This window comes from Perca fluviatilis, chromosome 15, assembly GCF_010015445.1.
Source record: "Perca fluviatilis chromosome 15, GENO_Pfluv_1.0, whole genome shotgun sequence".
Lineage (NCBI taxonomy): Eukaryota > Metazoa > Chordata > Actinopteri > Perciformes > Percidae > Perca > Perca fluviatilis.
This window is the reverse complement of record NC_053126.1, coordinates 4,232,066-4,248,003: the sequence shown is the minus strand read 5'-3', so window position 1 is coordinate 4,248,003 and position 15,938 is coordinate 4,232,066. Positions and strand designations below refer to the sequence as shown.

At 40.0% G+C, this 15,938-nt stretch overlaps 1 protein-coding gene across 5 annotated transcripts in view; it reads left to right on the top strand.

The window, feature by feature from the left end:
• The window catches only part of LOC120574358 (myosin-10), an 87,827-nt gene that overhangs the window by 55,656 nt on the left and 16,233 nt on the right, over nt 1-15,938 (top strand). For 3 of the 5 annotated variants that reach the window (XM_039824650.1, XM_039824648.1, XM_039824647.1), the window contains 12 exons: nt 4,218-4,332; nt 5,655-5,717; nt 7,171-7,364; nt 8,281-8,402; nt 8,948-9,017; nt 9,237-9,397; nt 9,541-9,649; nt 10,968-11,099; nt 11,593-11,799; nt 12,201-12,338; nt 12,481-12,604; nt 13,378-13,549. In XM_039824650.1, coding sequence (XP_039680584.1) covers nt 4,218-4,332; nt 5,655-5,717; nt 7,171-7,364; nt 8,281-8,402; nt 8,948-9,017; nt 9,237-9,397; nt 9,541-9,649; nt 10,968-11,099; nt 11,593-11,799; nt 12,201-12,338; nt 12,481-12,604; nt 13,378-13,549 — 1,607 coding nt within the window. The remainder of the gene's footprint in view (nt 1-4,217; nt 4,333-5,654; nt 5,718-7,170; nt 7,365-8,280; nt 8,403-8,947; nt 9,018-9,236; nt 9,398-9,540; nt 9,650-10,967; nt 11,100-11,592; nt 11,800-12,200; nt 12,339-12,480; nt 12,605-13,377; nt 13,550-15,938) is intronic. The other 2 variants (XM_039824652.1, XM_039824651.1) reach the window with 1 other exon arrangement.

Genomic DNA, 15,938 nt, shown 5'->3' with positions numbered 1-15,938 from the left:
ATCGGTGCCTCATTTCGGTGACACTTAAATGCCTGCGCTGCACTTTGGTGTTTCAAAACGGACGTTACAGGCAACAGAGGCATCGCTGCACATGACTCTAGTTAACACTACACTTAGCAGCAGGTAACGTTAGCCTACCTTTAGCTAGTAGCTGGCTTAAACACGGTTAAAATGCAGAAAGCTAAACATCTAAAGCAGGGGTCTTCAACACTACTACATATATTGTATAAAATGAAGTTGCATATTAATCTGGTCCTACAATAACTTTTTGGGCAGCATAAAGCATTTATAGATACCTTTTTGCATAGATCTTCAAATAGCCTAATAATTGTTGGCATGGTTTTATAAATCATGTTTTATGTTAAACACAAATGTGAAACAGTCAATCCTTTAGGATGAACTGTATCGGAGGATGGCTACCTTAGTGACTACATTACCTATAGGCCGGTAAGCCTACCATCAGTGGGGATTTATTTTTGCTAATAATATGTTGGAATCATGTTAAGACTTTTTAATTTTTGAAAAAAACTTTCAAAAATTAACAATAATTTGGAGGCCCCCATTGAGTGACTCTGAGGACCCCCCTGTATTTCACTGGAAAGGAGTCCAACACCGGGACGTACAACAGATGCAGCTAAGGACACAGAGGAGACTAGCTGCTCTTTGCGAGGCACCTTGGACACTGCCGGAGTTGTTGGAGAAACAACACAGCCGTGACTTAATGGTGCATTTAATCCACCTTGTAAGCTCATGGTGCATTCAAGTGCCCATCTTTTGTTAAATACCATTATGTCATCTGGTGTTTTTTTGTTGTTTAACAGCAATTGACTGTTAAAATAAGTAATTATTATTACATTTTAAATAAATTATTTAAATTTGACCATATGGCCTTAGCGATTAACAAGCCTTTTTTTAATTCCCTTTTTTTTAAGTATAAGTTCAGGCACCAGCAGCGTTCTAAAAGTATCGTTTTAGCACCGATATCGGAAAAAATAAAAAAACAATACCCAACCCTACCTTAGTACGCTTCACTCTTAGAAAAGAGCTCTGGAAGTTTGGAAGCCTTTCTCGGAGGCACAGACTTAACTCCCCTGAAGGTGCAGTTAATCAGGTCATTGCATGAAAACAAAGCCCAGTTGTCGTCCTGCTGCTGCTGTAGGACACCACATCTGGTTCACATTGGTGTGCGATTGAGTCTTTGGTGCCTGGTGGTTACATGATGGAAGGATTTCAACTTTCACCTTTTTATGGTGGTCTGCCATCTGCAAAGAGAAAACGATACTCCATAACATTCCAGAGAGGACTCTCGTCTGTCGCCTCATAAAAGCTGATATCATCCCAAGAGGGGTAGTTTAATTAGGTTTACCTTTCTCTTTTTTCCTGTGAATATGTACACAGTGAAGAGCATCGGTCAGTCGTGTCCAGACATCAGTCCTGGACCTGAGCTTTGCCATGACAAACATGTGTAGATCTTAGATTCCGCCCGAAATCAAGCATCCAGTGTTCGATTCTGGAGCCAGCATTAAATTCGAACCTCATCAAATAAACCCTGCATGACAGAGTGATACTGGAAAGGAAGATAAGTGCAAACATTTAGAGTTTGCTTTTCCAGGATTCTAATAAAACCCATATGAAGATCTTACATTCCTCCTCTCAGGTCGCCCACCATGTCAATTACTTCTTATGTCCTGCTCCAGTCCAGTCTTCATAGTACGTTAGCGTTTGAAAAACACATCCAAGTTAAAGTCATCATCATGTTACAGAGACTAATCCCATCAACACGTTATGGTCCAGTAAGATGTGACTGTGCTGTCGGTCACATAATAGTTCAAGTTCAAACAACTTTATTCATCCCAAAGGGCAATTCATTTGAACAAAACAACAGTTACACATAAACACATAAACAGCAGACAGCAGTATGTCAGAGACAACACCCAAGGGCCAGGCAATGAGTATACACAGTTCAGTTCAAGTTAAGAACAATGATGAAATAAATAAATACACAAATAAATAAGGTTCCCAGACAAATGGTACACAAGCAATGCAAACCGCTCGATGGTGTTTTAAGCCCCCAACGTCTCCTTCCAGGGAGCGTTCCAACCGTTGACTTCAAGGCATCTAACCTCAGCCCTAACCCTAAAGGCCGTTTTTCAGTCACTGCATCCGAGCTTGCGCGCCAATGTGATATCAAAAGGACGTAGATCTCGCTGGCGCGCCAGGATTTTGAGTGCGCATCCAGAGGGCACGCACCACTCTATTTTATTTAGCGGCACATGACAAAGCGGAAACAGGAAGCAGAAGATGAGTTATTTTATGGGGAATGAAAGGTTTGATCCGACGAAGTAGGTCATTGAATCAAATCGAAGCATTGACGTCAATGCTGCTTCCAGTTCTGCCGTTGTTTACCTTTTTCTTCTTCTTCTAGTCCGTAGAAATAGCAAATTCGGGAGACTTTCCTCATTAGCGCCGCCTCTGTTCAGGAGAAGACTGCAACTAGTGTAACCTTAACCTTAACCCTAACCATAGCCATAACCATAACCATTGCCTAATTCTAGTGCCTTGCAGGCAGCGCTGCCTGGAAGGAGACGTTGGGGGCTTAAAACACCAATAAACATGCAAACCTCAGAATAGTAAAATAAGACGTTTATTCCAAGAAACAATTATCTGGGGTTTAAAAGTCTGATAGCCGACTGAATGAAGGACTTGAAGGAAAAGTGGTTTGTAATATATGTAATACAAGTTGAGGTATAACCCAACAGTGATTCTCGTTATGTCAGCATTGTGTATCACTGCTTTTGTGAACCTTTTACCACTCGTTGTATCTATTGTTCTACGTAGCACATACAGCACATCTGGTGCTGCCTGTGGTATTCCTAAACACTGTTAGAGCCAGATCTAGCTGTCACCTAAGACATACGGCAGCAGAAAGGTGAAGCAACAGAGCAGCAGCCATTAATCACAGACTGAAAGCCAGTCCTCTGGAAGTGTATTTTTACAGTAATGAAAGGAAATGGATTGGATGACATATGAATGAAATCTGATTTGATAAATTAGTTTTTATTTTGCTGTCAGGATGCCAAATCTTGTGTGTCCGGTCATTGTTGGTATATACAGTTCATTACACCGCAGCCTGTTTGGGTTTAAAGTGCAGCTCACTGCAGAGACTTATTTAGGTGCACTATGAAGCTGATGAATGGCTCATGAAGAACATGTTAGGCCTGCACGATATGAGGAAAATATGCGATACGTGTTAACGTGGTTGAATATCGCGGTAACAACATTACTTGCAATAAATGAACAGATATTAAAATGTACTCCGTTCTGGTCTGCTGCTAAAATACAACAAATTGCTTGTTGAATTCAAAACTGAAAGGAATTCTTTTTCCAAAATGATTTTGTTAAACATTAAACTAAACACAAAACGCACCATTAAAAAAAAAAGAATAATGGTAGTTACATTTTAAGGGGCAGTTTTCTACTGATCTCTTTCAACTAATAAAAAAAAAATCCTTGAGTGTCTTTTGCAATGTGCTTATTGTGCAAGTTGATATCACGATGAGGATAATAATAATAATAATATTATTAATAATAATACATTTTATACTGCACTTTTCATTGACAAATCAATCCCAAAGTGCTACAGGAGATTAAAATCAGGGTAAAAACAGAGATTCAATCAAAGAAATAAAGATAAACAATAACGCAAATAAAGATTCACGAGAAAGGTTTTCAGGCCCTTATTGAAAGAGTCAGTGGTTTGGGGAGCCCTCAGGTGGTCTGGGAGGGAATTCCACAGGCCAGGAGCGGCTGAGCAGAAAGCCCGGTCGCCCATGGTGCGGAGCTTGATCCTGTGGGGGGCGAAGAAGGACTTTGTTTCCGGAGCGGAGGTTATGTGAGGAGGTTTGTGGTGTGTGTAGCTCTTTGAGTTACGATAAAAAAACAATTTATTTGGCGCCTGGGTAGCTCACCTGGTAGAGCAGGTGCCCATTTATAAAGGTTTACTCCTCGACGCAGCAGCCTCAGGTTCGACTCCGCCCTGTGGACCTTAGCTGCATTATCATTCCCCCTCTCTCTCCCCTTTCATGTCTTCAGCTGTCCTATAAAAATAAAGGCCTGAAATGCTCCCCCAAAAAAGGAGTGTTTGAGATTGTTGATGGAGACGCAGTAGAACATTTAGTTGTCCAACCCCTAAAGTAACAATCCCTGTGTTTGTTTAGGTGGACTATAAAGCTGATGAATGGCTCATGAAGAACATGGATCCCCTGAATGACAACGTGGCCACGCTGCTGCACCAGTCGACTGACAAGTTTGTGGCTGAGCTCTGGAAAGACGGTGAGACTCTGAAAGAATTGTCTTGGTGTTTGGGAGCTCATTGAGCTTTTAATTGTACAAAAGTATATGGATGTACAATTTACTCTGCGGCATGAATTCTGAATAAACCTGCATTTATTCTTATGAGTCCAGAAGGATGTTACCCACCATACCTAAAGTGAACAAATGAGGAACAAAAAAGGAAAGCTTTTTGGTCTTTTATTTTGGGTTTTTGGCTATTCTGCAGCAGCAGCAGTTTGTTCAGATATGAGTGTTCCCCTCAGGATGAAATGTATTAATTTTGGTGATTCTTAACATTTCATCATAGATAGATAAATAGATAGATAGATAGATAGTCAGTCTGTCTGTCTTTATTGTCCACTGGGGAAATTTGTTTTCACAGTCTTTACAGGGCCTCACAAATATACATACATACACATACAGTAAACATAGACACCATCATCATCAGAACTAAATGTTAATTTGTCCAATACTTTGGTTTATGACCAAATATCCACAAAATTACTGACATTCCCATCGGCCTCAGCTGTACTTCGTGTTCAGTTCCAATTAACAAATGTCAGCAGAGCCGTTAGCATGGCTATAGACTTTTCAAAGCATGTTAGAAACAACTGAACCTCCAATTAAATGAAAAAAAAGAGAAATACATTCTCTCACACTTCCTGTCTGAGTTTCATTCAGCTTAAATACCCTGAGCCCAGGTGGCTCCAATCACTAACGACCCTCTGCCTGTAGGAGGAACCTCCCCTGCACTGCAGAGGTGGGGTCGTAACAATCCCGCATATTCCATCGCATTTTTTAAGAAAATATGCCGCATAATCAAGGATTTTCAATGATTTTTGACTGCAACAATCACAAAAAAACTCCGCATTTTTCTGGAAGGACTATACACTGTCAATATTACAGTCAGATAGCCTTTATAATCTTAATTTTATTTTGACTTTTGATTTGTTTATGGAGCCACAGACAGGTGAAATAGAAAGCAAAATGTTTATACAGTATAACACTTTCTGAACAAATCTTTCTCCTGATTAATGTTCGGCTATGATAACCCAACACTGGCTTTAAATAATATTAAGGCTTTGATAATATGCATGTACTGTATCATTACAGTGCATTAACTGCTAATCAATGCTTGAAGGTGCAAAAGGTTGTATGTGTGTGTGTGTGTGTGTGTGTGTGTGTGTGTGTGTGTGTGTGTGTGTGTGTGTGTGTGTGTGTGTGTGTGTGTGTGTGTAAGATGTGTGCATGGGTTTGCATGCCCACTTTTCTCTCTCTCACTCTCCTGTCTTCTTTCTCTGTCCGTGTCTCTGTTGCTGTAGACATTCAGACGTTTCAGAGAGCCTCTTTCTATGACAATGTGTCAGGGCTCGATGAAGCTCCAGGTGAATCATAGGAACACTTAACCTCCGTGTACCACTGGCTTCTCCTCATCCTCTCCTCACTGTAGGGAGCATTGGTTCCCTGTCCTGTCCTGGCTGCACTGTGCACCCCTCTTAAAAAAAACTTCCCTCTGGCTTTGCATGGCTGTAATAACCTCTGATATTAAAACATTTCATTCTTCTGTGAGTGCTGGTGGCTTACTGCCGCTCCTAATAATCCAACAACTATTGCTTGAATGATAAGCCAGGCAAGGAATTTCTTTTTGTAATCATACAAATAAATTAACAAAAGGCTGAAATTCAGAGACAGGTATTTTTTTAATTACACATTTGCTTGGTGAGATGGATTTTGAAACTTTTGATCCAGAATTAATTTAAGTTCTTGTTTACTGGGGCGACCTCTAGCTCACCCAGTAGAGCGTGCGCCCCATGTAGGCTGAGTCCTTTGCACCACCCCCCGAATCCGTGTCATCTCCCCTCTCTCCCCCCTTTCCTGTCTATCCACTGTCACTATCGAATAAAGAGAAAAGCCCCCAAAAAAGAATCTTTGAAAAAAAGTAAAGTTATTGTTTACTTGCTGGGATGTGATATGATGTACTACAAGAATGGAATATCAGAGGAACCTGCATGCCAGATATCTGATCAAACTTATTGATCTTTTTTTATTAAAAGAAGATGGGATACACAAGTAAGCTGAGAGATGTGTTGCCGCTGAACTGTCATGCAGTGTTAGGTTTAAAAGTTAACATTTTAATGGAATTGTGTCCTTGATTTGAGCACAGGTCGTCTAGTTAAAGAGACATTTAAACAACATGTATTTTTTTATGCTTGTTACGTCACTGACGTACACAACATTAACATTTTCTAGGATGTGTGGATTAAATCGTGATATGATGACAAAAGGATAAGTATGTGGTTTTATAACATCAGTAAATATTCCAGCATGATCAACTGCACTACACTAATCCAGTTCCAGTTGATATATAATAGCCAGATAACCTCCCTGCTTTTTTATTATATTGTAACGTATGTCACAATTAAGAGTTTTTTTCTGTATCCTATTAGACTGACAGATTGTTAAGCAGCAGGCTAGCTGAGAGGAACTAGCTTCTGTTATTTTCATATCAAACCAGCTGTTGGTTTCTGGCCACAGCTGCTGTGACACCATTGTCTGTCTTCATGCTTTATCACAACATTAGAAAAGAGCAAATCCTGCTCAGTTGAATACATCAACCTTTATTGGCAAGATTTCCTGAATATTACCCACATTGGATTTAAATCCAAGTTACTGGCTTTTCTCTTTTCTGCAATCATGTACACCGCACAGCATTTTGCTTTAATGTACTCGACACATTTCTCAGTAAAACAAATCACAAAAGTGGCATCAGTCACCTGTGTATCCCTGAATCAATGCAGTTATCGGTCCGTTTCTCCTCATCTCATGTTTCATCACCAGTCGACAGAATCGTGGGTCTGGACCAGGTTGCAGGCATGAATGAGACGGCGTTTGGTGCCGCCTACAAGACCAAGAAGGGCATGTTCCGCACCGTGGGACAGCTGTACAAGGAGCAGTTATCCAAGCTGATGGCCACGTTAAGGAACACCAACCCCAACTTTGTCCGCTGCATCATCCCCAATCATGAGAAAAGGGTGAGTTGCACAACTGTCACAGTTACCCTCAGCACAAGCTAGACTGAGAACTTTACTATCCGCACACTTATAAATTCTGTGGGATTGGATCACAATCATCTACTGTAAACAGCAATATATCCCAGGGGTGGCTTTTTTTAGGACAGACACACTACAGTGTTTGTGACTTAAAACCCAAATTTAACTGCAGCCTCAAAAAAGAAGAAAGGTCCAAGGCCCTCTTCTTGTAAAAAGTTAAAAAGCCTTTATTTAGATGGCTATATCATATTGAAATTGTTAGTACGTTTTACATAGCACAAGTTTAAGTTTATTTCATGTATATAGCACATTAAAAGCTTTAAAAGTTTGCACCAAAGGGCTTCACAAAGACGAAAATATATGTATACAAGCATAAAACACATATATACATTACATATATACATAGATATAGTGGAAATACAACACGATTCAAGTAGAAACAAGTTGAGACACAAATTGAAACCCTTGAAATCAGATAAACAGGAAAATAAAAATACATACGCACTTACACATATATATTCTGTGTATATATATATATATATATATATATATATATATATATATATATATATATATATGTGTATATATATATATATACACACACACACACACACACACACGCACACATATAAAATAAAAAATAGAGCTGGGCAACAACCCAAGCGGCACAAACTTCTTCTCCTTCTTCAGGTGACACACCCTTTCAATATGAAATAGCCATCTAAATAAAGGCTTTTTAACTGTTTGCAAGAAGAGGGCCTTGGACCTTTCTTATTTTTTGAACTTTTGTGTTCCCTTCATGATTTGTTTGAACTTCTGAGCACTTTTCCAGAACCTTTACTCAAACACCAAAATGTTCCTCTTCTTCATCTCTTTTTCTTCTCCCTCATGGCCCCAGGCTGGTAAACTGGACCCCCACCTGGTTCTGGACCAGCTGAGGTGTAACGGCGTGCTGGAGGGGATCCGTATCTGCAGACAGGGCTTCCCCAACCGCATCGTCTTCCAAGAGTTCAGACAGAGGTACTGTTGTAATGTCAACTCTAACTAGTATGATATAAAACAAATAAAAGTGCATTATTGCCATAAGTGCATAAACAGAATTGTCATAAATAGATAAATACCACAGATATGGGGTATAAAAGTGTTTCAAAAGCCCTATTCGCACAGGACTAGTATTACCTGGGTACCTCTAGTAATTTGTAATAATTGCGGAGGTCGTCTGTTCTCCTTATCCCACGCAGATCTGCCATGTCTGTAATTTGGGGTCGTATTAATTTGGCAATTATAAATGAAAGATTTGACAATTCTGGTGTATGGATGTATGGCTTATATGTAAATACCAGTATATTTTTATCTCGAATTTTGTTTTACTTAGCTTTATTTACTTGACCGTATTAGATTTCATTAGATTTTATTTTTTTGACTGTAAAGCACTTTGTGACTGGTGTCTGTGAAAGGTGCTATATAACTAAACTTAGCTTGCTTTCAGTGTACTTTTGCACCCAGTAAATAAAAGATAGATGGTGTCATCCTAGTCTTTGATGTTCTGTCTGCTCTGTGTCCAGATATGAGATCCTCACTCCTAACGCCATTCCCAAGGGCTTCATGGACGGCAAGCAGGCCTGTGAGAGAATGGTAAGAAGCTAGTTTAGGACTAATGAAATGATCTCCACTGCTGCCTTACAGGTCACAAGGCTTATTTTTTAAACAAAGGTGTCATTTTTATGATCAGGCAATTGCCAATTTTGAAAGAATAACTCCCTTTTAGTAACAAATGATGTACTCGAATTACACCAAGCAGTATACCTCAGGTAGACCTTCCTTCCTTTCAGTGTCTCTCTCTGTCTCCGATAGATTAAAGCCCTGGAGCTGGACGGAAACCTGTTCCGTATCGGCCAGAGTAAGATCTTCTTCAGGGCTGGAGTCCTGGCCCACTTAGAGGAAGAGAGGGACCTGAAGATCACTGACATCATCATTTACTTCCAGGCAGTCTGTCGGGGATATCTGGCACGCAAGTAAGGTTGCTCTACCGCTGCTGTCTGCATTTGAGATCTACTCAGAGATCTACCCCCCCAACTGAAATGAAGTAATTTCTAAATAGCTGATCACAAAAAATGTAGATTTTACAGTTGTCTCACTCAGTTTTTGTTCCCTTTAGGGCGTTTGCTAAGAAGCAGCAGCAGCTCAGTGCTCTGAAGGTTCTCCAGAGGAACTGCGCTGCCTACTTAAAGCTGCGTCACTGGCAGTGGTGGAGACTCTTCACCAAGGTGTGTGCTTGTGTGTATGTAGATGTGTAAATTGAACAGACCCCATTTGGGTTTGAATTATTAATGTCCCACTAGTCTATTGCCAGACCTATCTCCACAGCGCTGTGGAGTAAGGTCTGGCTACACCACAGAGGCATTCTGGGATAGGAGGCAAAAACCTTTTGGGTTGTTTGCATTTCTTTAAACCAATCACAATCGTCTTGGGCGGCTCTAAGCTCCGGACGCAGCGACTGTGGCTCTGCAAAATAGTCTTGGGGAGGAACTTGTTTTGGTGCAACACAACAATATTAACTGAAGTTAACTGTTCACACAATACAGTAACGTGAGCTATTTAAATTAGCTGATACATGGTTAAACCTCATTGGCTCTTACCAGTGTATCTCCTTGTGTACTTCCTCCACAGCAATCCCACCAATCATTCCCAAAACGTCCCAGTTAGAGAGGAAATGAAAGAAAACAAAAAAGAAAACTTGGAAATAACTAGGGGTGGGGGAAAAAAATCAATACAGCATAGTATCGTAATATTTTTCGTGCCAATACTGTATCGATACACAGACGCCAAGTATCGATCTTTTATGATATATGTCAGTCTGTCTGCTTGACAATCCCATTTTGCAGCAATAAAATTGAAGTGATATGAACAAACAGAGAAATGTATCATTTATGATGAAACAGATGTTGACAAAGTTTTCCTTTGGGGACATCATTTGAAATTTGGAAAATGTTGAAGTTGGAAAAAAAGGTAATAAATTGCAATATATCGCAGAATATTGCAATATGTTTAAAATCGCAATAATATTGTATTGTGACATAAGTATCGCGATGATATCGTATCGTGACATAAGTATCGCGATGATATCGTATCGTGACATAAGTATCGCGATGATATCGTATTGTGACATAAATATCGTGATATTGTATCGTGACATAAGTAACGTGATGATATCGTATCGTGACATAAGTAACGTGATATCGTATTGTGACATAAATATCGTGATATTGTATCGTGACATAAGTATCGCGATGATATCGTTTCGTGACATAAGCATCGCAATGATATCGTATCGTGAGGCCTCCGGTGATTCACCCACCCCTAGAAAGAACCAAGCAGGCCTGCCTTGTTGCACGATCCAAATTTCCTTCAAAACTTGCCATTTTCAGCGTGTAGCCTTGAAGGTTGTCGTTTTTGTTCCCTGTAACAAAGGTTTTTTTGAGAACAGCAACACACAGAATGCGAACATCACGGCAGATGTCAGGTTTATCCTGGAAATGGAAAGAAACACCTGAAAGGTGTCTGTGTGTTTATCTGTACCTGCAGGTGAAGCCTCTGCTGCAGGTGACCAGGCAGGAGGAGGAGATGCAGGCTAAAGATGAGGAGCTGGTCAAGGTGAAGGAGAAGCAGACCAAGGTGGAGGGAGAGCTGGTGGAGATGGAGAGGAAACACCAGCAGGTCAGTTCCAACCGCAGCAATACTCTGCTGCGTTGGTCCTAAGGCTGCACAATATATCGGGTTTTTTATCGTCATCGCAATATGAACTAGCGCAACGCTCATATCGCAAAAGTCTGTGGCATATCGCGAAAGACACTCAGAGATTTTTTTATCAGTAGAAACTGCATTTTAAAATGTCATTCTCTTTTTAGTGCTGCCTTTTATATTCATTTCAATGTTCAATTTGTTCAATAAAAGAATGTTGGAAATAATTTCCTTTCATTTGTTTTGAATTCAACAAGCAATTGTATTTTAGCAGAACACTGAAAGCAGCAGAAATACAGAACTGAGTACATGTCATCTGTTTATTCATCGCAAGTAATATCAACAACCTTATCGAATAGTGCATATTTTCCTCATATCGTGCAGCCCTAGCCGGTACCAAATCATAACAAACTGTATCAGTTTTTTTAAAGGCTACATAATTAAAGGTTTTAACATTGTGTATGTGTAGTTAATGGAGGAGAAGAACATCCTAGCAGAGCAGCTGCAGGCCGAGACAGAGCTGTTTGCAGAGGCGGAGGAGATGAGAGCTCGCCTGGCTTCCAAAAAGCAAGAGCTGGAGGAGATCCTCCATGACCTGGAGTCCCGGCTGGAGGAAGAAGAAGAGAGGACCCAGGGCATGCAGAACGAGAAGAAGAAGATGCAGTCCCATATCCAGGTTTGTCCTCAGGGATGTACTGGTTACTGAAAATCTGAATCAGGTTTATTGCCAAAGTAAGTTACACTTACGTAGAATTTGCTGCATACATAAACTAACTTATGGAACATTAATATGAAATAAACAACACATATAGAAACATAATATATACAAAATAGCTGTTTAATATAATAAAAGGAGGCTGGATGGATTGAGTGCAGAATGTGCAAAAATATAAAGTATGTGTGGGGGAGTTGAGAGTCAATGTCAGTTGATCCTTGATGAAATAATGTTTGCACTCTTGAAAATATATTTCAAGATATTACTGTTTCATGCAATACAAAAAATATGGTTTTCTGCGATGATTAAATACTTGGTGTGTGTGTGTGTGTGTGTGTGTGTGTGCGCATGTGTGTGTGTAGGACCTGGAAGAACAGTTGGATGAGGAGGAGGCTGCCAGGCAGAAGCTGCAGCTGGAGAAAGTGACGACTGAGGCCAAACTGAAGAAATTTGAAGAGGACATTTTGCTGCTAGAAGACCAGAACTCCAAGTTCATCAAGGTGAGTTGAAATGGGAAGGTTGGTTTTGAATTAGAGATGGAGGGTCTCCTTTACTGCGCTGCGTAATGAGATACAAAGGTTTCAGATCATTTGAATATGTTGATGCTGAGCACTAACCTGCCTGTAACTCTCTCTCTTTTAGGAAAAGAAGCTGTTGGACGATCGAGTCAATGAGATGACCGTGGCGCTAGCTGAAGAGGAAGAAAAGGCCAAAAACCTGAGCAAAATCAAGAACAAGCAGGAGATCATGATGGTCGACTTGGAGGGTAAAGGAATAAAATGAAATACAGAATGCAGAATGAGATTTTTTTTTGAATTAAGGCAAGGCAAGGTTATTTGTAAAGCACAATTCATACACAAGGCTTTACAGGGGCAGAGTAACACTTTGTAAACATAAGCAATAAGAGAACATTTAAACAATAAAGAATAATTATAACGAGAGAATGAATAGTTAATATTAAAACATAATAAAATTACATTACAGCCTTAAAATAAGACAGTAAAAGCACTTAAGGGCAAGAATGACATGAGAATTAAAACGATGTATCAAATGTATGAGAATGTTGCAGTTATCAATAAACTGATTTAAATAGAATAGACTTTTATTGTCATTGTGCAGTAGAACCATACAACGAAATTTGCTTGTGCAGCCTCTAAAACAATACTCACTTTCATATACATACACACAACAAATAAAATAAGAAAAATATTAAAAAAACATTATCAAGGCATCCAATATTGCATTGAGTCCCATTGCATGGAATCCCTATCTAGGGAGCTAGAGCTGACAGTTTGAGCAGACCTCAGGTATTCAGGGAGTTTGTTACACAGGTGAAGGGCATAAAACTAAATGCCGCTTCACATTGTTTGGTCCTAGTTCTGGGAACACATAAAGCTGTCCCAGACGACCCAGGGGGGCTGGATGCTTCATGGGGAACTAATAAATCTAGCATTGTATTTATTTATTTACCTAAAATTAACGAGAAGCTGTGTCTTGGTGTTTTATGAAACTGTTGCATCCTTTTCTTTTCTGATTTAGAGAGGCTGAAGAAGGAGGAGAAGACCCGTCAGGAGCTGGAGAAGGCTAAGAGGAAGCTGGATGGGGAGATGTCCGACTTCCAGGACCAGATATCCGAGCTGCAGACACAGACGGAGGAGCTCAAAGTTCAGCTGGGCAAGAAGGAAGACGAGCAGCAGATGATGCAGTCTAGGTAGGTGATACCAAGACCCCCACAGAGGAGCTCAGCTCTTTACATTTATGAATGTCAGTTACATTCAAGCCATTGCCAAATGAGTTGATACAAAGCTAATTAAAAGCCAATTAAGACATTCAGCTCATCAAAAATCTCTTTATCTCTCAGTATGACTATGTTCAGAAGATTGTGTCGTCCTGCAACTTTTGCGCGCAAAAACTCGAGTGAAGATAATGACCTCTTCTGAAGAGTCCATCATGTTTTTTTAATCCTCCGTGTCCTCCTTGGCTACTAGCAACTGCGTGGAGGAGTGGGGGGGGAGGCGGGGGGGCATGCGATCACGGAAGGCTTGCGTCATGTGGCTGCAACGACAGTGTTGTTGTCATTACTTAGAATTTCTCGTGGGGAAACAGAAACTACGCACTATAGCTTTAAAATGATCAGATTCCAGCTTCTTAAATGTGAACATTTTCTAGTTTCTTTACTCCTCTGTCGCAGTAAACTGAATATTTTTGTATGCTTTTTTTCATACTGAATGACTTATTTCAAAGAAACTAATAAGCACATCTCTGGTAAACACAGGATGTTAAGTGGTGCGTAGAAACCAGGTTTTACAGATCTGTCGATTAAATCAACTAATCGATTAGTCGGCAAAACCGTATGAGTGTTAGTCGACTAAGAATTCCTTTAGTCGAGGACAGCCCTAAAAATGGGATGCCACAACATTTAACTCTGATGAAAAAGTTATGAGCAGTAATGAGAGTCAACACTAGAGCCGCAAAGATTCATCGATTCATTGATTAGTTGTCAGCTATTAAATTAATCGCCAATTATTTTGATAGTCGGTTATAGTCATTTTTTGTGAAAAAAAATCTAATCGATTAATCGAGAAAATAATTGACAGATGAATCGACAATGAAAATAATCCTAAATTGCAGCCCTAGTGTGAGCTAAACATGGCTGTTCTGATATTGAGTCATTGAGATTCTGCTTCATGTGAGTCAGTCTGAGACCAGCTGTACCCAACGCTCATCGGACTGAACACTGTTGCAAGAAACGTTCACACCTGCTGTTTTATAATCAAGCATTTTATTGGACTGACAGACGAGTTGCAGCGGTGATCTTATCATTTTGTCATCTGATTGTTGACGTGCTGCCTGTATTCCTTCACTGATTCTCACTGCGTTGGAATGTGTTTGTGATGTGTGACTGTATCATTGGTGTGCATGTCATTTGAGTGGTATGAATGCACATTTGTAAGTGGAAGACCATGCTAATAGGTGGCCTTTACTGCATGAAGCTTCTTTTGAAAAGAAAACTGTGACTTTGCTGCCACCCAGTGGAGTCTTTAACAACATAACTCAGATGACTAAATGTTTTTTTTATGTTTTTAAACAATAGTTTGTTAATAAACCAAAATGTTAAAGAAATACCCACATTCAAATGAATTGGACAATTGACCTTCTTTGCCGTGACGCCTTATTTGGTGTGAATGCAGCCTTAAGCCTATTAGACTTCTCTCGGCAGGGAATTTTTCCTCATATCCAACTGATCCTAAGCCATAGATGCGAGCCAAAGCCAGTCTTTACTGGTGTTTGTTCTTGTGACTATTCCTTTACTTTCCCTTAAAAATGTGTTGTTGAGTGTGGCCAGGATAGCTCAGTTGGTAGAGCAGGCGCACATATACAGAGGTTTATGCCTCGACGCAGAAGGTCCAGGGTTCTAGTCCGTCCTGGGAAGATTTCCTGCATGTCTTCCCTCTCTCTCTCCACCTTTTATTACTTTACTATCATTAAAGGGGGAAATGCCCAAAAAGTCATCTTTAAAAAAAAAAGTGTTGTTGCATGTCTGTACTTTAATTTGACATAAGTAGTTATGGGCCGCCTGGGTCACTCACCTGGTAGAGCGTGCGCCCCATGTACAGATGCTCAGTCCTCGCCACAGCGGTCATGGGTTCAGTTCTGACCTGCGGCCCTTTGCTGCATGTCATTCCCCCCTCTCTCCCCTTTCATGTCTAAGCTGTCCTGTCAAATAAAGGCCTAAAATGCCAAGAGGATATCTTTAAAAAAAACAGTAGTTCTTACATAGCTTTGAAGTTGTATACTAGTCAAATATTCAAGATGTATCTGTAGCGACAGTGATGTTCTAAGAGAGTGTAGACAATCAAATATGGTTAGATCACGGACAAAAAGCAGAGCTATTCATGAGGTATTCTGACATATGTAAATATCAACAAGTAGCTAAAAGCGCAAATAAAATAACTCAGGCGCTTCTTATTTTAGTGGAAAATGAAGAGTTTCCAGATTTTTATTTTTCCAATACCATACCTTCACAGTCCCAGCTTTATGCCCACATTCCATCTGACATTCGTTCTTTGTGTGCATGTTCTTTAATCTTCGATTTGTTT